Below are 23,415 nucleotides of genomic sequence, written 5' to 3' on the forward strand. Positions count from 1 at the left end.
TCACTGAGATAAATAAACGTGCTCTCGAAACAAGTATTTTCTATTTCTTGATTTTAGGAAATGTTGATACACTAAATTCCACAGGCATAGTTTATCTGAGCTAGGATAGCAGGTGATTAAGTGGGTGGGCTTAGAGGGTCACGAAGCCTGAATTTGAGGCCAGCTCTGCCGTTACAGGGTATGCAATGTGAGGAAGTTGATTAGTGTTTCTGAGTCTCGTTTTCCTCATTTGTAAGTTGAGAATGGTGTCTGAGTCTACCCTCAGAGAGGACTGTTGACAGGATCTGATAAGCAGAACTTGTAAAGCACCTACATGCCTGGTGTATACTAAGTGCTCAAAAACCTTAGCCATGAGTGAACGGGCAGGCTTCTTAGTGCCCCCAAAGCCAGTTTGTTTAATATTCTTAGAGACCGAGGCTTTCACTACATTGATCGCTATTAACCTATATTGTTAGTTATAGGCTGCTTCTTAAACCATATTGTTTCTAGGAAGCTGGGAGTCCTTTCCAAGCTCTCTGCTTTATGCTTCTCCTCTGCCCCTGTATAACCAGCTCCTACTCTCTGTCTCTGTTTTTGCTGGGTGATGTTCCAATTTCTCCATGGTCAGAACACACACTTAAATCCCCTGGTAGATGAAATGTTCCTTGAGGGGTAAGTTTCTGATCTGTTACTTCCCCTGGCAGCTACCAGAGGAGCCAGGTCCTTAGAAGGTGTTTATTAACTGACTTACTCTGACATTTGCATCCCAGGAAACTTCCCATCGACTTTATTAAAGGAGTCACACACATGGGGATTCAGATGGCATCTTGCAAATCCCAAAGTGGGAACATGTGTTCTTAGGGGGAAAAAAATCTTATAAAAGGAAACAGAATTCTAGGTGCAGGTGTCTTTGGATACCATTCAGATTGTCTGCCTGTGTCTCCATACATGTCTAGGACCATATGCATTACATATGTTATCTATTTTAAAATAAAACACTGCAGTGGTCCAGCTGTTCCAAATTCTGTTTCAAAGAACTTGTGGGTGCTTCTCAAGCAACACCACCTAGTCATCCTTGCACGGTCCCAGTCTGTTCTTCTACAGTGCTGAACATTAAAAACTAAATCCTCCTTGCAATCGCATTTTGCCCTGTGCAAACAATTGGAATTGGTTGATGAGAGAAAAAGAAAACTCCAATGTTGACATTAGCAAGGGGAAAACAGCCCAGAGCAAAAGGATGAGAAAGTCAATTCCTGGATTCAGGACACCCTGGGATCAATTCCCTTGCCAATGTTTGGCATGTGTCAAGGGAATGCAAATGAATTTAAATACTAGGCTGAGCGAAATAGAATTAGGAGGGTAAAGTAGAAGCTTAAAACTCTAATGATGTTTGGATTATCTCTTGCTTTGGGAGACACATACCAATGTTCTTTTTCATTAATATACGTACTTTTTTTTTTATTATTTAAGAAATCAAGGATCGACTGCATTTTAAGAATTTACTTCAATCTTTACCTTTTTCAGACCTGGCTGAATAGTTGCTCAGTCCTGCTTAGTTTGTAAGGGCTTCAAATGTATTGAAAATGGGCTATGTAATTTCATAGGCTCTGGAGCTAGGGCATAATTCAACACATCTTCCAAACAATGCTTCTTGTTTCACTTCTGGGCTGTAATTGCATAAAGATTTTGGAGTCCTTTACAGCATGGGCATAGGAGACTGACTTCAGACTAAACTTAGATGAATAAAGCTGATATTGGTACCTAAACTACATTTATAAACTTAAAAGAACTATCAATGGGTATCCATGACACAGAAGCGGGCTGATGGACATGCAAACTTAGGGAAGGCAAGTATGCTTTCAAGAGGAAACTAATTAAAATTTTTACCCCAAGTTTGCTCAGAAACAATTTTGGTTTGGCATTTAAGGAATGTTGGGAAAACAATGGTTCCTAAAGTGATACGATTATGTGGGTTTTATACTCTCATTTAATCTACTTAAATTTCAAGTGATGTTCCTAATTGACCATCCTATCGTTTATTTTGTCTGTGATGTTTGGGTTCATTTCATGTTTGATATCCTTTTTCTTTTTCTCCTTCACAATGGGAAAGAATATATCATATTTTTTCACGATCTCGCCTTAATAGCAAGCATATTTGTGAGATCTTTTTTCCGATAGAAAGAAATTTAGATAGCTTTGCAATAAGGTCTACCAAATGGAATTTTCTTGGGTGGGAGGGGGATAATATAGCTTTCCAATTTTCATTTTGTTGAGATTTTTCTATTATCCCAACAGCTCGGGGAATGAATACAAAAGGTCAAATCTTTTTATTTTGTAGTATTACCTGTTAGAACTTTTTATAGGCTAGGGAAAAAATTCTGCTGTTGAAAATAACTATGATTGTGTTGTTAACAAATTGTCTGAGGGAGGCTCCTTCCTCTAATGAATCCCTTTCATAATAAACTAGGGGTAGCTGCTTTATCACTGAAATTCAGAGCACAGTTATGGCTGTTGTTATTCCTGATGGATGCTAGAGGCAAGAGAATAGCTCATGGAACTATAAAGTCACTGTGAACTCGAACTGCAAATCAAAAGGTGACTTTGTATCCTTCCTATATGGAAAATGTGTGCTTGTCATATCTGCTTGACAGTACAAGGGTGAATGTATGGTTTGGACAATAACGAACAATGACAGTAGTCAACCTCATCAGAAGACATGAAATAAAGAAACGACAATGATTGATGGCAGCTGACTGTTTACGGATTTTTCTAGAAGAGTTTTTCTTGGCATGATCAAGTGACCAGGGGATGTTGTGCCCTGCCTGAGCTCTGCACAGCAAGCAAAAGACTGGTCCTCCCCTGCCTGCTGCCCGTGAGAAACAACTTAATTCCTTCATGGTCCCTTTGACTCAATCGAGCTAACTTTCATGGCCAAGAGAGGATGGCTTCTTCCGAAGCTATCAAGGTCCACACTGCATTTTGCAGAAATCTCTGGCAATACACCCAAGGGGATAAACATGTGGTATTTATTTCAATGTTCATTTTTATAATTCTTCATAAGACAAACGCTTTGAGTAAAAATCATAACAGAATTTTTTGTCAATGATCTCAAAACCAATAAATGATTTGTAATTTTCCCTGCTGTAGTTACTACATTTTCAATTAATTTACACAGTACTTGATAATATTTTTATGTCCCTGCAATAAGAGCAAACACAAATTTTCTATAGTTGACTAATTAATAATGTATCTTCCTATAAATCACTATAGGTCATGAAAATACTCAGCTGATTAGTGAAGAGTATGTTAAATGTGTTTGAAGCTGTTAACGATGAAGTGACCCTTCATTTAAGATGATCTGTTGACATCCTAACATGGTATTTGGAAAATTTTGGCCCTGATTGTGAGAGACTATCCTTTTAAAAAGTCATTTACTTTAGAGTGAGAAGGAAAGTGATACACAGTGTGGTCTGGGGTCACGCAAATTAATATTGAATTCATTCTCTGATGTTGCATTCCTGCAATGTAGCAACTGCAAGTTGACAGTACAAGAAGATGCAGCAAAAATCTGAGACAAAACTATCGAAGGAATTGAGGCAAACGACTATTTGGGAGTCTACCAGGATAGCAATGCTTTGTTGTGCAAATACATGTAAATTCACTAGAACAAAATTCATTCACTCATCTATTCATCCATCCTTTCTTTTAATCTTTAAAAAAAGTATAGCAAAATCCTAAAAGCCCACAAAGTTCACATTCTATGGTAAGCTTTTAAAAATGCCTCATCGGACATGGAAAGGAAAGGAAAGTTAAATTATCTGCTTGAAGTGGTAAAAAAAAAAAAAAAAATCTGTCTGCTAGCCAGGGGTATATTTATGCAAAAGAAAAGAAAAAAGAAAGAAAGGAGGGATAGAAAGCAAATTAAAGAAAAAAACGAAAAGAAGAAAGGACTATTATTAAATGGTCAGGAGAAATGATGTGACCTACAACTTCTAAGTTCCCATTCAAAATACTCAAGTACATATTTGCCTGCTCTCTTGACCAATTTTTCTAGCTCCCTCTAATGTCTAGCTTTCCCTCAACACATTTTTGGTGGACAGCTTTTTCCTCTATGAACAAAGGAACTGTGTACTCTCTTTTATTAATAACTCAAATAGTGAAGAGAACGATGTTTTTCTGTTTTAAAGTTTCTTTTTTTCTCTTACAGGTGTATTTTTAGAAAAATGAATACAAATACAAATGATGTCCTAAAAGATTGTTGTCATTGTTCTTGGGAGAGCAGCAGAGAGATATTTGAGACCAGAGGTCAAAACCCTCCATGACATTGTGAGATTGTGAATCTGAAGCTTCTGTGAATAAGCTACATGAATTCAATTGGGTCCTTAATGTCCTGTTTTTGTGCGTGCTAGTTGCATGTATTACATGTCTCTTTTCAAAATTAATCCTCTCTTGGGTCTTAGAGCACACCCTCAAGCCAGGTAGAATGAATTCTTTCGTGTTCAAGTAATGAATTTACTTTATTGTGTTCTGCAATTTCTTAGAATCTTGCTCAGTTAACATCTTTGGGTTTCCTACCCCACCCCCCGTTCTATTTGTTAAGGTACCCGTGGTTACCACACCATTGGTTCGCTGACCATTCTAACCTTTGGAATGGGAAAGGAAAAACAATAGCAACACATCATCAGGGTGCAAAATGATCTGTTTTCAGGCATTAAGCAGTCAGGTAGCTGTGAATTCCACAAAACAAAGGCATTATTTGCCATTTTGTTGTGACGTTCATTAATATTCTTGGAATAAAAAAAATTAGGATATGTTCATGGTTGGCTTTACTCAGAGGATCATTTGATGCCAATATGAAAGCCAAGGAGAGGAGGCAATTATGCACACATCACATGCATCCTAGTTTCAGTATGAAGCTGACATTTCAGACCTACGGTCAGGAAAATAACATGAAAAGTTTTACTACAAAGTCTAGACATGAGGAAGATTTCAGAGGAGAGGGAGGAAGCACATTGCAGGTGTCAGATAATCTAGTCTGATTATCTGAGCTGTGCTAGCTATAGGGGAACACTTACCCTTCAGTCCAGCTAGAAGTTAGCAGGGTAAGAAGGAACAAACCAGAATAACATAAAGACTAGCAACAAGGCTCAGGAAAGCAGACAGGAGTTCTAACCTAGCAGCTAAAGTTCTTGGGTTTGAGCAAAGATTGAACAAGAAAACTTAAATGAAACAAAACGAAAAACCAAAGTCAACCCCCCCCACACCAACAGTAACCAAGATCCCCCTAACTGTTGAAGACTCTTCAGGTGGTAGCAAAATTAGAACCATTCTCAAAGACATCCAACTTTAGGGATCTATGATGTGATTAACACTTATCAGTTGAGAAACAGACATCAGTATGAGACTCATTGCAAGTGATATATCAATCATTGACCAAAGAGCAAAGCTTAAAATACCCCCTCCCCCTGCACTCTTGAGAACGGAGGTACTGATTTTCCACTGTTCCTCTAACACATTGCACAGGGATTGGGTGTTTCAATGAGAGGCCACTTGGCAGAATAAATCGTGGCAACACTCAACTCAGTGATTTGGACGTCATTTCCAAGGTAAGCAACATTGGCCTTAAAACACTGGAAAATTGCAAGTATTTGTTTTAAAAAGTTGTATAGCTAGGCACTGACTTAATTTTTTCAAGTTTTAACCAAAAAAAAAAAAAAAAAAAAAGAGAGAGAGAGAGAGAGAAATTAAATCAACAGCAACACACATCAAAAAAACCACAAAAGAACAAAAAGGTTTACAAGTTTGGTGGAGCCCTCCCAAAGTCATTGTAGAGTCACATACAGACTAATGAATAGCAGGATCTATTTTTCTTTCAGTTTTTCCGATTCCATACAAATACTCCACTCCACTCTTAGACGTGTCTTTTCAGTTTGAAATCAAGCTTTCGAAATTGAAAAAAAATAAAATCTGCACCCAGAAGTCTGTTAAACTGAATTTAGAAAGACCCAAATAAACTCACAATTACGCTCAAGTATCCCAAACTGTAAAATATTCCATTCTCAAGTTTCCCTTGAGCAGACAGCGACATGACAAGACTGGAGTGTTTATTTTTCTCTATCCAAAAAACCTATCCCATTTCTCTGTAGCTTCCCTTTGCCATGTAAATATTAACAAAGTGATTACAAAGTTAACTCATAGAAAAGTTGTCCTTAAAAATCATTCACTTGCAAGAACAGCAAATACTTTGAGCAAATATTCAAAAACAGGGATTTGATGAGATGTGTACAGAATTAAGTATTTAACAATGACCCTTACCTTTTGGAAGTCAGGGAGATCTTTTTAAAATGCAATACTTGATTGTTTTCACTCCCTTTGTTAGAGGGTCTGTGATTGACTTAACGTTTGTGATGTGACAAAATAAATCGAGGTATAGACTGAGAACCAAGTGTCAGTGAAGGATCAAAGTTTGCTACTTTACTACTATGTTGTAATTGTTTCTCATTTTTCTGTTATCTCACTTTGTAGTACCAGGTGACCAAACTATCCCAGTTTGCTCAGGACTAAAGGGCTTCTGGGACAGAGGACTTTAATGGCTAAAACCAGGCAAGACTTGGGCAAATCTGGATGAGTTGGTTACGTTAAGTCTGAATAAACATCGTAAGTCTGACTGACTTAATATAAAGCCTGATCTATTTAACAGTGAGGGTTTGAATTTACCAGTTTAAATGCAGCTTTGAAGTAACTGTTATGTAACCACGATTCTGTGGCAGACTCCACTAAAAATTATGATCTATCCCCTACCCTCAGCCATTTCTCGTTGTTTTGCACAACTACTCAGTGCATTACCACACAATGTAAAATTCTTGGCTCCTGTTTGAATCTTTCTCATGGGTTTTAAATACCCCTAACTGTAAACGATCAGATACAGAAGGTTGGTTTGGTTAAACCCTGACCGGATTCCGATGCTGGTTTCTAAAGTATGGGAACACAGCCTCACTTTCGGGTACTCTGGCTGCAGTTTTTATTAAGTGCCTAAACTAGCATTAGATAGAATCTGGAGCAGTTGAGGCTCTGTCTCAGGGGTAGTAAAGGAACTATGGGATTATTAGGTTTAACACTAGTGGGTTGAAGCTCCGCGTAAAGATTGTCATTGACTGCAGGGTCATGGTGTACAGCTGTGCAGAATGGGCACTGCACAACTCAGGAGGCACCATTCGCATTTCTGTCTATGGGAGAAGTGTCTCCTGCAGGGCACAATCTGCATGGCTGAAAGTGGTGGCTTCCTTCTTACAGAAGCTGGTAAGAAGGAAGGTAGTCCTCATACTCTCTAGAGAACCTCTGTTCCTGGGCAGTGATTAAGGGAACAATAAGGAACAGGGTGGTTCTGCCACCAGGTACTGATAAATCCCAGATGCATGAATTACCTGACCTTCTCACTCATCTCTCAGCCTACCTCACATGCTCTCTAGGAATGACATTACTTACCCCACCTCACAAATTCGAACCCTTAGAATTTTTCTCTGGAGGCTCCATTTAATAAAAGTTCCCTCTGTCGACTAGAATAGTGACATACCTCAGGCTTGCATGTACTCAGCTGAATCTTGTAGCTGATTGCCTAATGACTAGATTCTTTTTTTTTTTTTTTTTTGACTAGATTCTAATTGCACAGCTAAATGGATCCTACCCACGGAGGGAAATGTAAGTCGAGAGCCCTTGTGTATTTCCATGAAGGGACATCCATTCCCTTTTCAAGAGCCTCCATTACTAAGCTCCTTTTTAAAATCAGTGTCTGGTCTCCATTTAATTTTACCCCTGAATGTCCATCCTCTTTCCTACACTAGAGAGAAAAAAAGGGGGCTAATCACGAACCAGGTAGTAATTTCTTAATCTTGGCAGATGATAGAACAAAGACACTGAATGTAAGGTGAAATGACTTCAGAAGAAGTAGAGATTATTTGGAAATGAAACCAGGATTTTCCAAATATCACCTGTGACACATGTTTTATGAGCTTGATTTAGATGGTGGTTATAGTTAGGAATTTTTTCCTGATACACAGTTAATTCCATCTCAGAGGAATATAATGGGATGTGTTGTTTCGCAATTTATTTAAAAAGAGACTGTCAGGCAAGGTGAAAGAAGGGATTCCATTACAGAGGAATTATTTTAATTCAGTAAAGATTGGGGATGCTTTTATTTCAACTAGTGACTAAACCATTTAAAAAGAGATGCTTCCTTCTCTCTCTTTGCTCTCAAACTTAAATGCCACAAATGTTAGAGAAAAAAGAGAGTAGGACACTTGGTGGTGGTCATGGTCAGAAGGGCTGTCCCTCTTCCCCTGAGTCCCTCCTTAACTTATTCCTTATTCTTTCAGGGTTTTCTTTGTGGAAACCCACATGATTGTGTGATTATTTACAAGGTCCCACAGGGAATGCATCTTCCTTTAAAAAGCCATCAGAGGCTTCCCTGGTGGCACAGTGGTTGAGAGTCTGCCTGCCGATGCAGGGGACACGGGTTCGTGCCCCGGTCCGGGAAGATCCCACATGCCGCGGAGCGGCTGGGCCCGTGAGCCATGGCTGCTGAGCCTGCGCGTCCGGAGCCTGTGCTCCGCAACGGAAAAGGCCACAACAGTGAGGTGCCCGCGTACGGCACAAAAACAAAAAAAAAAAAAAAAAGCCATTAGTACTGGACAGGAATCCCTGGGACCACCTGATGGATAGTATTTGTCATCCAAAAAGAGTTTTTCCCCATCAGTGAAGGTGTTACAAGGTCTAAGAACATAGTCTTGTTAGATAAAAACAGACATGGCAGTGGAATTCATTGAAAAGAGACTATTCTCTATTTAGTTGCTGTAGCTACAAAATTATTCGATCCATATTTTTAAAAAATTATTTAATTTATTTATTTTTGGCTGCGTTGGGTCTTCATTGATGTGCGTGGGCTTTCTCTAGTTGCAGCGAGTGGAGGCTACTCTTGGTTGTGGTGCACAGGCTTCTCAATGCAGTGGTTTCTCTTGCTGTGAAGCATGGGCTCTGGGCGCACAGGCTTCAGTAGTTGTGGCACGTGGGCTCAGTAGTTGTGGCTCGCGGGCTCTAGAGCGCAGGCTCAGCAGTTGTGGCACACGGGCTTAGCTGCTCCGTGGCATGTGGGATCTTCCCGGACCAGGGCTTGAACCCGTGTCCCTTGCATTGGCAGGTGGATTCTTAACCACTGTGCCATCAGGGAAGCCCTCGATCCGTATTTTAAGAGCAACAGAGGAGAGACAGTGTGAAAGCACTGTGTTCAAGGTCAAATTTCTGACGAGGGGCCTTCACACTTGCTTTCCCTTTTGCCGTAATTCTCTGTCTGCAGATATTTGTAGGGCTGACTCCCTATCATTTGGGCTGAAGCTCAGATCATCTGACTTATATTCCCTCTCCCCACTCAGTCACCACTGCATGACATTCTTTATGGTATTTCTCAATTTCTGAAACTATCTTACTCATTTTTTTACTTGCTTACTGTCTAGACTTCCCCACTGGGCTGTAGGTATCCTGAGAGCAGGGATCTCACCTGTCTTCCTCATCAATGTCTTGTCATCTAGACAGTTGCTCAGTGAACTACACTGAATCAGTGGGTTCCATGCTAAAGTCAGGATTCAACATGATTTTTGCTAAAAATGACTTGTACCCGAGCTATTCCTAATTGACCTGTTATTCAGAACCGTAACATCTCTATTTAGGGTTCATGTTTTGTAAAAAATGAATTATTTAATTTGGTGCCTTATGTTTTCAGTGCTTCCATTTTCTTTGTTTCAATAAGCATTTCCAAGCGTATGCTGTCTTTCATCTGACCCTGTGTGTCTGAAGTGTTGCAAGATAAAAACCAACGTAGGTAGCAAGAAGGCATGGCAAAGGGGCAAGAAATTAAAGCAGATGCTGAGGTAAGAGGGGAAGAGACTGGAATATGAACTGGGGCTGTTTAAGGAGGAAGTTTCATTTTTGGGTTCTGGTATTTTAGCTCAGAATGGGTACCGTGTTTTTTTTTTTTTTTTTTTTTTCCACTGCATGTGATAATGTCATCATTTATTTTTAAATGGTTCTAAGTTGCAGATTTAAATTTATTTCAAATCAAGCCCTATTTTACAATTACTTTTAATAGGAAGAAATGAGGCAAGGACATACATAATCTACCATATTTGAAGGACTCAAACAAATACATGTTTGGCTGTGAATTCTAAACTCTCACCAAAACAGAGAGATAAAAATCCACCTAAAATATATTTTCTTTGTTTAGTCCTTAGGGGGAAATGTCAAGTATTGCACTTTAAAATTACTTTCATCTAACATTTTTGTCCCAACTTTCCCCCTCTGAAGTCACTATTTTTTCTTTTCAGCAAACATGATTTTGTGAATCCTTAATGTTAAAGCAACTAGATTTTCTAACTCAACTTTGAAAGATTGACTTTACTCTACAGAGCTATTTTTAACAAATGGCATATTTACTTACAAAATTGGGAGATGGGGGCGTCCAGCTGAGGCACGTTCCCTCCCTTGGCGTTGAGTTTCTGGACTTGGGTTGGGGGCACAGGCTTGTGTGACTGACCGGTAGCCCGGTACATGGCTTGGACCCAGAGAATGCGATCTTGCTCATCATCACTTGCAAATATCACGGTGTCTCCTTCTTTGACTGCATTGAAGAAGGCTCGGCCACCCTCCAAACCTGGGTTAAAAGGGAAAAAAAAACTGCTAAGTTGAGCTGCAATGTTCTTGGCAGGACTAAGTTCTGAGAGAGGCAGTTTCTGTGCTTTTTCTTGGGCTGCAGAAGGGAGGAGCCATTTATCTGACTGTAGGATGGGAAATCTGATACCCACTTGGCCACAAGGTGGGGCCATGGTGTCCAAGAGGCATTTTGAGCCCAGCTCTTGTCTCCCGCCATCTTTGTTTGGTTGGAGACAGAGTTGTCAATTGAGCTGCCTAATGGACGGGTAAACATCTGTCTATAAATAACACTATTATTTCTCTCATCTTTTTTTTTTTTTTTTTTACAGGGAAGCCCTCTCTCATCTTTAAATACAAACAAAGCAAACAACAAAAATATCTCTTGACCCCCACTTCTCCCTTGAGCTACTGCCCTATTGTTCTTCTCTTTACAATGTAAGTGGATCTCTACCAGGGCTTCTCAAATTTTGGTGCACATGTGAATTCTCTGGGCATCTTGTTAAAATGTACCTTCTGATTCAGTAAGTGGGGCTAGAACCTGAGATCCTGCATTTCTACTCAAGCTCCCAGATGATGCTGATGGTGCCGGTTGGCGGACCACACTTCAAGTAGCAAGGGTCTCTCTCCTCTTAAAGCCCTAAAGCCCTTCTGATCGGGCTGCTGCCCCAGTGAAACTTGTCAAGGTCACCAATTACTTCCCCGATGCTGAGTCCGATGCTGAACTCAAAGGCTTCATTTTGTTCCATCCATCAACTCATTCCATTCTCTTTGAAAGGTTTCCTTCACTTGGCTCCAGGTCATCTGATTTTCTTCCTCCTTCCCTTGCTGCTGCTTTCAGTTTTGTTTGCTGGTTCCTCCTCCTCTCACTCCTCCTCCTGACCTTTAAACATGGGAGCATCCTGGTCTTCTGTCCTCGGACCTCTTCTTTTCTTCATCTACTCCCAATCCCCCATCGTGATGGCCATCGTGTCAAATACCATGGATATGCTCACGGTCTCTACATTTCTAGCTCTACACTGGACACCTCCCTTGAACAGTGGACCTGAACATCCAGTGGGTTTCTTGACTTCTCCACGTGGATATTTGAGAGAGACCCCAAATTTATCACATCCAACACTGAACTCCTGGTGTTTTCCCCAAACCTCCTCTCCATCACAGTAAAGCTGACCTCATCCTTCTGGGTGCTCAAGTCCACAAGCTTGGGGTCCTTTCTGACTCCTGATTTTCTCTCACTGCCCATTCCAATGAAATTCTGAAGGCTTTCCTTTCAGGACGTCAGAACAGAATTTGACCCATTCTGCCTTCTCCAATGCCGCCAGCCTGAACTCAGCCACGCTCATCTCTCACCTAGATTATTTCAATAGCCTCCTATCTGATCCATCTGCCTCCATCTTCACTCTCTATACTTGATTCTCCAGATGGGGGTGAGAGTAATCGGTTTAGCATAAGAGTCAGGTCATGCCACCCCTCTGCTCAAAACCTACCTCTGCATTTCACTCAGAGGAAGAGTCTAGGTTCTGACAGGGCCTGCAAGGCCCCACATGAATTGACCCTTCACTACTTCTACCATCCTCTCCTACTACTCTCTCTCTCACGTGCCCCTGTATGCACCCAAGTCACGATGGCCATGCTGGCCTCTTGCGGCTCCTTGAACACTCCAGGTGTGTTCTCACCTCAGGACCTTTGCACGTGATATTGCCTGTGCGTGGAACTCTTCCTCCAGATATATGCATGAGTCACAACCTCACCTCCTTTGTGTCTTTGCTCAGATGTCACGTGCTTGTTCAGGCCTTCCCTGACCTCTACCTCTCTTCTCTTGTATTATTTTTCTCCATAGCTCTTACCACCTCTAACAAATTATATAATTTACTTCCTAAAGACAGGGAGTTTTTGTCTCTTTTGTTCACTGCTGCATCTCTGGTACCCAGAACGGTGCATGGCATAGAGTAGGTACTCAACAAATACAAGTTGGATGAATGAAGGCTCTACAGACCCATTTTTGTCCCACAGGCAGTTCTCAAGGTTAAAATTTAGAGAGAAGTAGGCAGAAGCCTCTCTTTGGTCTCAGGCCAGAGAGACATTGTTTCTGTCAACATATTCCAAAAGCCTGTATTTTGTGGTTACTGGGACTGTCTGTCCATAAATAAAGCTTCATATCTTCATCAGGCTCCTCATCATTCCTCCCCTCCCCTCCCCACCCCCACCAGTTATCAGTTTAAAGATGAAAGGGGAGTAAACAGAGTGATTAGCATCCCTAAATTTCCAACAAGGCCCAGTCACTAACCTGTATGACATTTGCATTGGAAAAGATTTCTGGTGACAACGTTAATTCTAATGTCTATTCCACAAGAGTGGGTACGTGTTGGTAGTTTTGCACTTAGAATTGCCAGGGATTCTAGAACAATAAATAGCATCATCTTTATATGAAGGGTCTAGTGGTGCACCACTATGGTGGTTATGATTATGAAGGAATATTTTGGTTCATTTCTTACAGAGAGTTTTAAAATGTGTGATTTGGATAGGATGATGTACAGTTAGCAAGCTGGGAAAACCTGATGAAATGAATGGATACAACCATAAGAAGGAAAATTCTGCAGGGTGAGAGAGGAAGAAGAGCCTTGAGGGATGCTTTAACCCCTGAAAAGTGGGTACCAAGGAGCTAAAAGGAAGAGTGGGGTCAGTAGAGCTCCTGTAGTCTAGTCTCATGGTAACCTTTGGGATAAGCTACTATGATACCGTAGGTGATCTGCAGGCTAGACATCACCAGATGGGTCCTTTTCCTTGCCCCACCACCTCCCGTCTGCCAGGGCCCACAGCTGGGAATAGGGACACTGTGTTCCTGGAGCTACAGTCAGAGAGTCAGTTCATGGGGGTGCCTCGGGATGTAGAGAGGTAGAGATGGAAAGATGCTAAGTGTTCAGATTTTTTATTTAATCCTCCCAACAGCCCTGGGAAGCAAGTACTCTTATTCCCACTGTATAAAGGAGGAAACTGAGTCACAGAGAAGGAGCTAACTAACCCACGAACACAAAGTGGAGCTGTAAGCATCAGAGCTGGGCTTCTAGCCCGGGCTGTCTGACTCTAGAGCTGGTGACCATAAGCATTGTGCCGGACTGCTGCAGAGCCGGACAGCATGCCTTGCACACAGTAACTCCTCGCAGAGGATCAGTTATTAACAACAGAGTGAAGCCTAATCGTGGAGGGAGTGGGGCAAACAGAAACGTCTATAGCAGCACAAGCAAGGACAGTGACGGCAGCGGAGAGCACCAGAGCTTTTCCAGGAAGTGTGGGAGACCAAGGACACACCATTGAGGGTGAGGGGAGGGCAGAGAAACTAGCTGAAAGAAAACCAAGGAAGGAGAAGGCAATGCGAACATGAACACGTGCTCCTAGGCAGCTGTCTTGGGCAAGGCAGCGGTTGCCGGGGACGGCATCTGCAAAATGCAACGTGTGACAGGGCCTGGGCTCTCCACGGAATACCCCCAGGCATTGACCTGTCAAGAGCAAGAGGACACGTCTGGGAACGGATGGAGGCAGACCAGGCAAGGAATGTCGGCCAGCTCCCGGCCGGGGATTGCCGTTCCAACAACACACATGGACGTGGTCTGTGTATTATGGTAAAGTTGAGTTGTCAAAGATTTAATTTAGTTGTTTAAATTGTGCCACTGAATTATTCTGAATGAATATCCTATTTGAAGACTTAATTACTCGATCTAATAGGAATGGAGAGATCGTTGCGTACTCTTCGAACCATACCCAGGGAAAGGTAAAGTGTAGTGTTTTCATCTTTTGATTAAAATGATGGCCCTGAATGTAAAACTTACTTACACTTATTTACCAGTTCCCCAAACCAATCTTTCAAGGACCCTAACCAGGTAGAGTTGATTTAGAGCAAGTGATTACGTCTGGATGAGTGCTGGATCTCAGACTGGTACAAAGGCAAGGATGTCCACGCTACAAGGCTACCTGCCCCATAAACATCTCCACCAGTTGGTTCCACTGACAACCAGGATAAAGCTGAGAGGAGAGGGGGGACAGATGGACCCAGAAGTCCTGCTCCAGGTGCACCCTCACCTTTCAGGGAGCAGAGGGAGAGACTCCACAAATCTCTGAAGACACTGGCTAAATTGTACATTACCCTGATCTCCAGCTGGCAAACTTTACTATACATAAGGATCCCCTAGAGCGCTTATTGAAATAGGAGGATTCTGCCCTCCCCTTTCTGGTCCTTGGTTAGGTTTGGGGTCCAGGAACTCCTATTTTCCATAAGCACTCTTTAAGAAATTCTGGGTTAGACTTTTCTCATGACGATGGGGAGTATTTGAATCTCCATTTTCAATCAAACATTGCTTTGAAAATAACTAGGACTTGGCACACGGAAAGGCAGAGAGGATTCCGCTTATTATTCTCAACATAATCACTTTACTTTCCATTGACATCCTTGGTAAAGGAATTTATAAATTATATCCCATGGGATCAATGTGAAAAAAAGAAGAGCTTTTATAATACATATGCACAGTTACCCCTTTTGCATGTAGACAGAACAGCTTTCTCCCCACTCCTGCCCTCCCCGCGGTAGGAAGAGAATTCTGCGTTTGAATGATAAAATAACAACTCTAGCTTTGCTATAGCTGTACACAGATCTATGTTTTACTGCAGCTGCCAGAGGGTGTGACGGGTTAGACCCCAAGTCCCAGCTCTTCTTCTTCCTTTACAAAATGAGATGATAATCCGGGTCCCATATAATTGGTGGATTGTGGTAAAATCCAAATGCCATCACGTAGAGGAAGGGAATGGTAAACTGGCTTAAAAGAAGGTAGTGTCATAAGATGGTATTGTTTTTCCTTCTCATATTGGCCCTTGAGTCTCCCACTTTAAAATATAGGTCTTAGGAAAGAGGGACTCTGTTTCTCTGAAGGGAACTCAATGGTTTGAGACCACAAACCATCACAGAATGCCACGAGGGCTGCTTTCTTAATACAGGGGCCACAACCTTTCCATGAGTTGTTGCACTAACTTGGCTCAAACTTGTAGGCTCTATTGATGAGGAGGGATTTCCAGGCAGAGCCTTTAGTTTATGTCTTACGTGGTCAGCTCTGTATCACTGTGCTCTGGCAGGATGCTAATTATCTACAGAAGTCTGAGGAGGCGGGGCTGGTCCAAAGCACTCCGGGTTGGGATTCTGAAGCCCACTGCTAATTTTCCTAAGTGGGCTGGGCCAAAGGTCTTCCCAGCCACACCTTTCCAGGTTAACACCCCATCTTCTCTCAGACTCTGTTTTTCCTTTATGTGTATTTTGTTGCATGTGGAAGAGCAATATGGGAGTAGAAAAAAAGGTTTTGGGCCAAATAATGCAGTATGGTTGGAAATGCTTTCCTTGTGCAGATTTGGCATAAAAATAAACTTCTCTGGGAGAGGGCTGCTGGTGCCTGTTGCTCATTAATATGCTGAAATGATTTCGCACCGCCCCTCCCCCCCATTTTGAAGGTTCCTTGAGGCGGATTTCTATTCATCTCTTTCTGGGAAAAAGATAAAATGGGTGGGGGGAGAGGTGTGAGGGGGCAGGATGTGGAACTTATGCAATGTAGAACTTACGAGAAATACTACCGTTTGTGTGGTTCTTAGTTATATAAGGTTGAGGAGCTTGGATGTCTGCACTGTAGATTAGTGTCTTTTTAGGAAAAAAAACCATTTAGCGAGGACTTTCTTTTCAAGTACCATCAGCTAACTTTGAATTGTAGTTAACAAATGTGTAGTTAACAAATGTGTACGTACAGGACAGGTTTATTTGGACATGGAGACGCAATACCTGCCAAGCCCACACATCACTGGTGAACAAGACACACACACACACACATACACACACACACGTACACGCACACACACGCACACACACAAAGTCGTTGGTGTACATGTAGGACTTCTTTTTCAGGAATTTCTTTTGAACATTCTAGGGTGGAATACAAATTTGATATGGGCACAGCTACATAGAAGAAAAACGTATTCTGTTTTCGTTTTGGTTTTATGAGGATCCCTTGAGTCAAAACAAAGCCCTTGATTGGAATGGCATTTACTCGTCCAGGTGGCTTAGTGTCCAACAGGGAGGAAGTGCCCAGAAAATGCTAGTTGAATGTTCATGTGGGAAGGGGGAGATTTTTATGGGTTCACAGCCTAGCGGGTGGGCGGGTACCTGGCTGGGGGTCCGTGTAATCCACAGTGTAGCCATCCAGTTGGAGAAGTTCCTGAGGCTCCGCTTTTTTCTCCCGGTAACTGCACATGGCAAACGTGTACTGACTCACCTAAAAAAGAAAAGCACAGATTGTGAGGTTGGTTCCCTAGAGCCCATCTTCCTTGAAAAAAACCCTCCGTGTTCAAGCCTGTCCTTTCCCCTGAGGCCCTGCGCTCAGGAGCTGGGTTCAAATTGAGTTTTTCCACCTCCTGGCTGTGTGACTTGGAGCAAGTTAAAAGACTTCTCAGGTCCTGTTACCTGATCTGTAGATGGATATAATCTGAGAACCCACCTTCTCACTGGCTTATTGTGCGGACTGAATGAGTTCATAAGTAGAACGCATTTAGAATCTTTCCCGGATGCTTAGGAAGTGCTGGACAAAAGTTAGCTATTATCATTACTGCTGCTAGTTTAATTGGGCTGAGCTACGTGAAACTGACCTTTGGGTAGGTCAAAACTGGTTGCATAGCAGCAATTTTTTAGTTTTTACCTGATATGACTATGGCCCTGGCTCTGGTTGAGATTGTCAAGCTCTCAGACTTGACACAGGCCTTTTGGTCAGAAGTTAGGGACTAGACTTTTATGCATTTATTTATGCCCTCCGTTTCTTTTAGTATTTTACTTTTTGCAGGCCAGTTCTCAGCACTGAGCCGCATGTCTCAGCCCACCCTCCCCCTTGCCACTGAAGGAGTGCTTTTGGTCACTTTGAAAAGTCTTCCCTTCATCTCAGACAAGTGCAGGAGTGACATGCTGTCACAAGCAATGAATGCTTGATCTCTAGGTGCCAGTCATGGGAGAGCCATCCTCAGCCCTGGACGGCACGGCTGTTGTCACTGGTGTGGCCCTCACGACCCACACGGGCATCAGCCCACGTCAGTGCTGGGCGCGGGCTCTGCAGCTACAGGCCAGCCTTCAGGTTCCTGTCGCCTCGGTGCATCCAGACCCAGCGCAGATACTTAGCATTTCTACATCTGGCTTGTCTGCAAGGAGCCCGGGGCAGAGCAAGACTCCTTCAGGCTTCGGGCTAAAAGCTCAGGGGCGTATTTACCATCCACGATGTCAAACGTCTTAGTGAAGTAGTGCCACATCCCTCATCTTAGTTCCCTTTATTAAAACAGACATTTACTAAGTGAACTTTGATCCCGGCTGGGGACATCTTTTATCTCCTTCTCCATGGGTCTGATTTTTTTTTTTTTTTGGTAAGAGGCTGCACACATCTCCCACAGTCCTCAGCCTGGCGCTCTCAAAGCCTGCACACATCTCCCACAGTCCTCAGCCTGAAGGTCCCAGTGGCAAGATAAAGGGAGTCCACGGGAGAACGTTTTACTGGTTGATTTATCTATTGCTGCCCTCTGTTGGTTCCTGATGAAAACTTCTGCCCGACGTGGGTTTCTTGATCACACATATAGTTTGAAGAATCTGTTCCTTATATTGCAAGGTCTTGATGGGCTTCAAGGGAAACATAAAGCCACTCAGGGTATGTTCGTAAGTGGACATGTATTATGCTCTGTAATAAGCAGAACAACGAATAAAGTTCTCTTCTAAAAAGGAGGATTTAAGAGTGCAAGCTTTGGGTGAGGTCACACAGGCCTGGGGCCCCATCCCAGCTCTCAGAAGCTGTCACATATATAACTCAGAGTCTTCATCTGTATTTTACCTGTGTCTTATTGTGACTGGAGGATTAACAGAGCAGTGAAGGGCTTTTCACACCGTGTGTGACACTCACCTAGCAAATACTCAATTTATGCATTTACGTAAGCAGTTGCCATGCATTTGGCACTAACGTCCTAACACAAAGTAGCTGAGGAGGTGTATTTGCCTACTAGATTATAAATCCTTTGAAGGTATGCCTAGGGAGTCATACACCTTGGTTATATTCCCCTTGCCATGAGCGAAATCTACCACGTAACAGGCATTCACTAATTGAGTCTGATTGGTTCTAGAAAAATGAGTATGTACCATCCAATAAAGAGGTTTTCTCCCTCCCAAATTTACATGTTTCTCCAATCCACTACTGATCCCACGGACAACCTATCTTCCACACCCCCGGCATGATAGTGAACACAGACATTGCTGGAACAGTTCTGCAATGCTTTTTTACCTCTCTGGCAACACGGAGAAGATATAGTTCGTTAATATGACGATTAGCCAAATAGACGATTGCAGACACTTACTTGAGATCAGAGAAATATCACGACAGAAGGCTGTTATTTCAAGATTCAGGCATTTACTCTAACTACATGCTTGGGGCTTTCTGACTTTTCCTTTTTCTATTTCAGGTCCTTGCTTCTTGGAGCACTGTATGTTGCTGCCCCCTTCTGGTGATACTGTTGAAGTTCTTCCGGGCAAACTTGGGGCTCAAAAAAACTCAAATTGGTTTATTAGGACCATTTTAATCTGGAATTTGGCAACTTACTTTAGGAAAAAAAGGAGGAGAGAAGAAATGATTTGTTTTTGCATATTTCTAATTACTGCAAGGTTGGAGGGAACCTCAGACTTTCTAGAGAGCTTGAAGTGTGAGGGAATAGCAAGGGTCTGGGAGCTGCTAAACTGTTTTAAGTCTTGACCTTCCAGAGTGTGCTGCATTGAGAGAGCTTGCCTGACAGGGGGGAAGTCGGCTTAGATGAAAGTACAGTCAACAGATGGTACAGATAGAGAGACTGAGTCTTGATGACTTTGTTTAAGCTCTGGACCTAGCCATGCCAGAAAACTCTTTAGTTAATTAGTAATTTAATGAACTAACCAATATATTTCTTCCTCTTCTAAAACTTAAGCTAATTCGGGTTGACTGTTGTCATTTACAAACAGAACATAAATGCAAATGCCCTTTAGGGCCATTGTGAAGTTGAGTGGGAAGAATGAACATTCATTCAGTTATAAATCATTCACCTATAAATCATTCATTATGTGCCTTACAATTCACTTTCATAGTTAACTTAAAATTGTTTTCTGGGTGACAACTGTTGTATTATAGGGTGTTCTATATTATCAGACAATATCTTATCTCATGCAGATTTAGATTTTTTTGAAAACTGGAACGGTCAGAATTTGGGTGCATTATATTATCTCTAGGGAATCCGAAACAGGTTATGATTTAGGGACCACATTGTCTCTGATGCAAGGTGTGTGAGTTCTAGGACACTGTATCTAGGACATTGTGTAAACCTCCTTGAGCACAGTGCCATCTCAGTGCTTGGTGTCCTGGAAGACATCTGGAATCAGAAGGCCTGTGTTAGGATTCACATAGGCTGCCTATGAGCCACTGACCTTGAGCAAGTCATTTAACCAGCCTCAGCCTCAGCCTCAGTTTCCTCCAATGCGAAATAGGGATAAGACGTGTCCTTATCACAGTACAGAAATCTTTGGAGCACAGGAGAAAAATATTTTAGAATAAAAAGATGATAGAGGTGAGGCTTTCTAACCTGGTCTGGATGACGGGTTGGCTTCTTCCACTCCTCTCCTCCCACACCCAAGGTGGGGAGCTCAGGGTGGAGCTCGTGGAATTGGCACCTTCATCATTAACATTGGTTTGGTCGCTGTTCCCAACAACGGTAATCAACATATTTGCTCCTTACCATGGCCCCTGGGGTTTAGAATGAGTTTACCCAGCAATGTCTTGACTCAGGGTGCCGGGGACCCGTTTCTCCTTAATCCTTGTGTTAGGGTCTGCAGCCATGTTCATAGGGCATATACTGGGGTTTCAAGGAACACAGCTGAGAGGCTTTGTCATGCCATTTGCACAAAATCATCTGTTTAGCTACTCTGATGCTCAGTTCCTTGGAGAACATAAGCTCTGAGAGAGTGTGGTCGAAAAGGAATGGGAGACTTCAGTTTAAAAGGGACAATGACCTCTGAGGCAGTGTTTCTCCAAAGGTGGTCACTGGACCCCCTGCATCAGGATCTCCTGGGCTGCTTGTGAAGCATACAGATTCCTGAGCTCCATCTCAGAGTCTTCTGCGCATCAGACGCTTCTGGATGGTCCTTGGGATCTGCATTCTATTTACTTAGTTATTTTTAGGCTGTACCCTATGGCATGTGGGATCTTAGCTCCCCGACCAGCGATCAAACCCGTGCCCCCTGTGTTGGGAGCACGGAGTCTTAACCACTGGACCGCCAGGGAAGTCCCTCTGCATTTTAAAAAACACCCAGTGCAGGCAGTCCAGGGCCATACTTGGAGAACACTGTGTAGGAACACTGAAGTCTCTGGGAGAGAAACACCCTGCAAGTGCTTCATTCCCTTCAGAGCTGGTAGGGCAGACTCCAGCCACATCCATAATCATTTTAGCCTCGATCCTTAAACACGGGAATTGCTGCTTTGGCTCCACACCCCTCTAAGGGTGGCCTTTGTCCCTGGTTAGTAGGAAGCCCATTTATAACCTATCTTTGGTTCCCCAAGGTAGTAGCTCTAAAAGGAAATCTCCCTGAGAGAATTTAATAGTTTTGCATTACAGACAGAAATGTAGACTCTCTCTTTCTCTCTCTCTCTGTGTGTGCGTGTGTGTGTGTGTGTGTGTGTGCGTGTGTCAGAGAGAGAGAGAGAGAGAGACAGACAGACAGACAGCTGGGGTGGGAGAGGAGATGAACTTTGAGGAGACTGGTGTTGGATGTGTTCTCCTTAGGCTTTTCAAACAATTTTCCTTGTATTAAATCTAACGGAACTCATAATCACGTTGGAAATTATGTGTTACCAGCTGTCTACAAAAAACACTCCATGAGACCCAGCGCCTGAATAGAAAGGCACATTCAGTAAGTCACTTGGGTAGCTATGACTCCTATGTGGTGGTTTCACACTGTCCCACAGAGATCCCTCTGAGGCTGCTGGGGAGTTGGGGGCAGGATGGAGAGAATCTGCTTTCTTCCTCAGCTCCCTCCCCCTTCCCCATATTTGACCAGACTGGTTCTCCTGTTTTCACTTTTGCATTTCAGTGAAAGGGTGTGGTGGCTTAGAGAAACCGAAAATCATTTGTACCTAAGACTGGATTCAACACTGCAGGCAGCTGCTGGGCGCCTGTGGTCACTGCCTGAGCTGCCATCTTTCTTTCAAGCAACTTGGGATATTTTTGCTTTCCCTGAATTGGGCCAGGACTGAGGGCCTTGAACTTCTCTCCTGCAACTCTGTTGGCATTGGGGTTGTTTTCAAAGGGCTTAAGTTGTTCTTTATCATTTTGATAGAATGCCTGTGTGATCACTTAAACAGCAGAGATGAAAAACTGAGAAGACTCTAAAAGTGATGCAGTATTTTCTAGGCAGGCCGCCAAAATTGCTTGTAGACACTGTTGTAGTGAACAGGACAAAAATGGAAACAGAAGACTTGAGTTTTCCTCCTGGCTCCCCCATTACCTTTGTGATGGTGGGGCTGTCATATCACCTCTGCAGGCCACAGAAGGTGTTAATGGAGACTTTGGATTTAGGCTGAAACAGAAGGTTGAATTTGGGGGATGCATGTCCCCAGGGTACCTCAAGGGCTCTTTAAAGCTAGTGAGAATCACATGTACGTGAAACCTCTCATGAAATCCTTGTAGGAAAAATGCCGAGCTGTAGACAGGCTTTGGATGCCCTTTTCTGATTTTCAGAAGTGAGCACATAGCTTGCTTTGTAGCTACTGAGCACTTCTTATCTTCTCTTGGTAAAAGGCTCAGTGTGAAGGCCCTAAAACGTCTGTGCTCCAGTCACACGGCCTAGAACAATCATTCTCTTCTTTTGGGTTCAGTATATATCGTATAGACATGGCTTCACTAATATTTTCAGCACAATTCCTCTTTTTTTTTCTGAAGAGTTTTTTTCTCCCCTAAAATCTCTCCCAAAGTAAGAGGTCAGTGACATCTTCTAAGTACTTCATCATTTCAAAGATTGTCAGAGAAAAGTCTTGTGTCCAGTAACTGGCTACCTCAGTGGGAGGAGAGACTCCATATTACATGACAAGGCCACTTACCCCACTTCCTCTTGGAAGGTGTCACCAGCCACTCTCTAAGTCACATGATCTTTCCTGTCTCAGAACCACATGAAGCATTGCCTGGGCTCTTTTTCTCTCTCTTCCTTTTCCTTCTTTCTTCCACTAAACACTTCCTGAATGGCCATGCCAGACACTGAGCTGGAGTGTGAGAGAGAGTGTGTGTGTGTGTGTGTGTGTGTGTGTGTGTGTGTGTGTGTGTGTGTTGGGGTAAAGAGGGAACCACAGCTAGATGAGCTGGAAACAGAACTGACCCTGAAACAGCACATGGTCTACTGAGGGAGGCCAGACCACAAGTGATTCTAAGGGAGGCTGCTCTGCCAGGTGGGAAGCATGCAAAGGGGAGAATCACCCATAATCCAGAGTTGCCTCTTTTAATGTATCTTTTTTTTTTTATTCCAGCATTTGAAATCTTCATCTTAAATCTTTTTTTTTCCTTTTTAACATCTTTATTAGAGTATAATTGCTTTACAATGGTGTGTTAGTTTCTGCTTTATAACAAAGTGAATCAGCTATACATATGCATATATCCCCATATCTCTTCCCTCTTGCGTCTCCC

The 23,415-nt window shown here is 42.6% G+C and overlaps 1 protein-coding gene across 1 annotated transcript in view; it reads right to left on the reverse strand.

The window, feature by feature from the left end:
* CADPS (calcium dependent secretion activator) overlaps positions 1 to 23,415 on the reverse strand; it is a gene marked incomplete at its 5' end in the record, with an annotated part of 468,533 nt that overhangs the window by 150,851 nt on the left and 294,267 nt on the right. The window contains 2 exons of the mRNA XM_024746317.1: positions 10,466 to 10,678; positions 16,868 to 16,976. Of these exons, the coding sequence (XP_024602085.1) occupies positions 10,466 to 10,678; positions 16,868 to 16,976 (322 nt within the window). The remainder of the gene's footprint in view (positions 1 to 10,465; positions 10,679 to 16,867; positions 16,977 to 23,415) is intronic.

This window comes from Neophocaena asiaeorientalis, unplaced genomic scaffold (genome assembly GCF_003031525.2).
Source record: "Neophocaena asiaeorientalis asiaeorientalis breed wild unplaced genomic scaffold, Neophocaena_asiaeorientalis_V1.1 scaffold251, whole genome shotgun sequence".
NCBI lineage: Eukaryota > Metazoa > Chordata > Mammalia > Artiodactyla > Phocoenidae > Neophocaena > Neophocaena asiaeorientalis.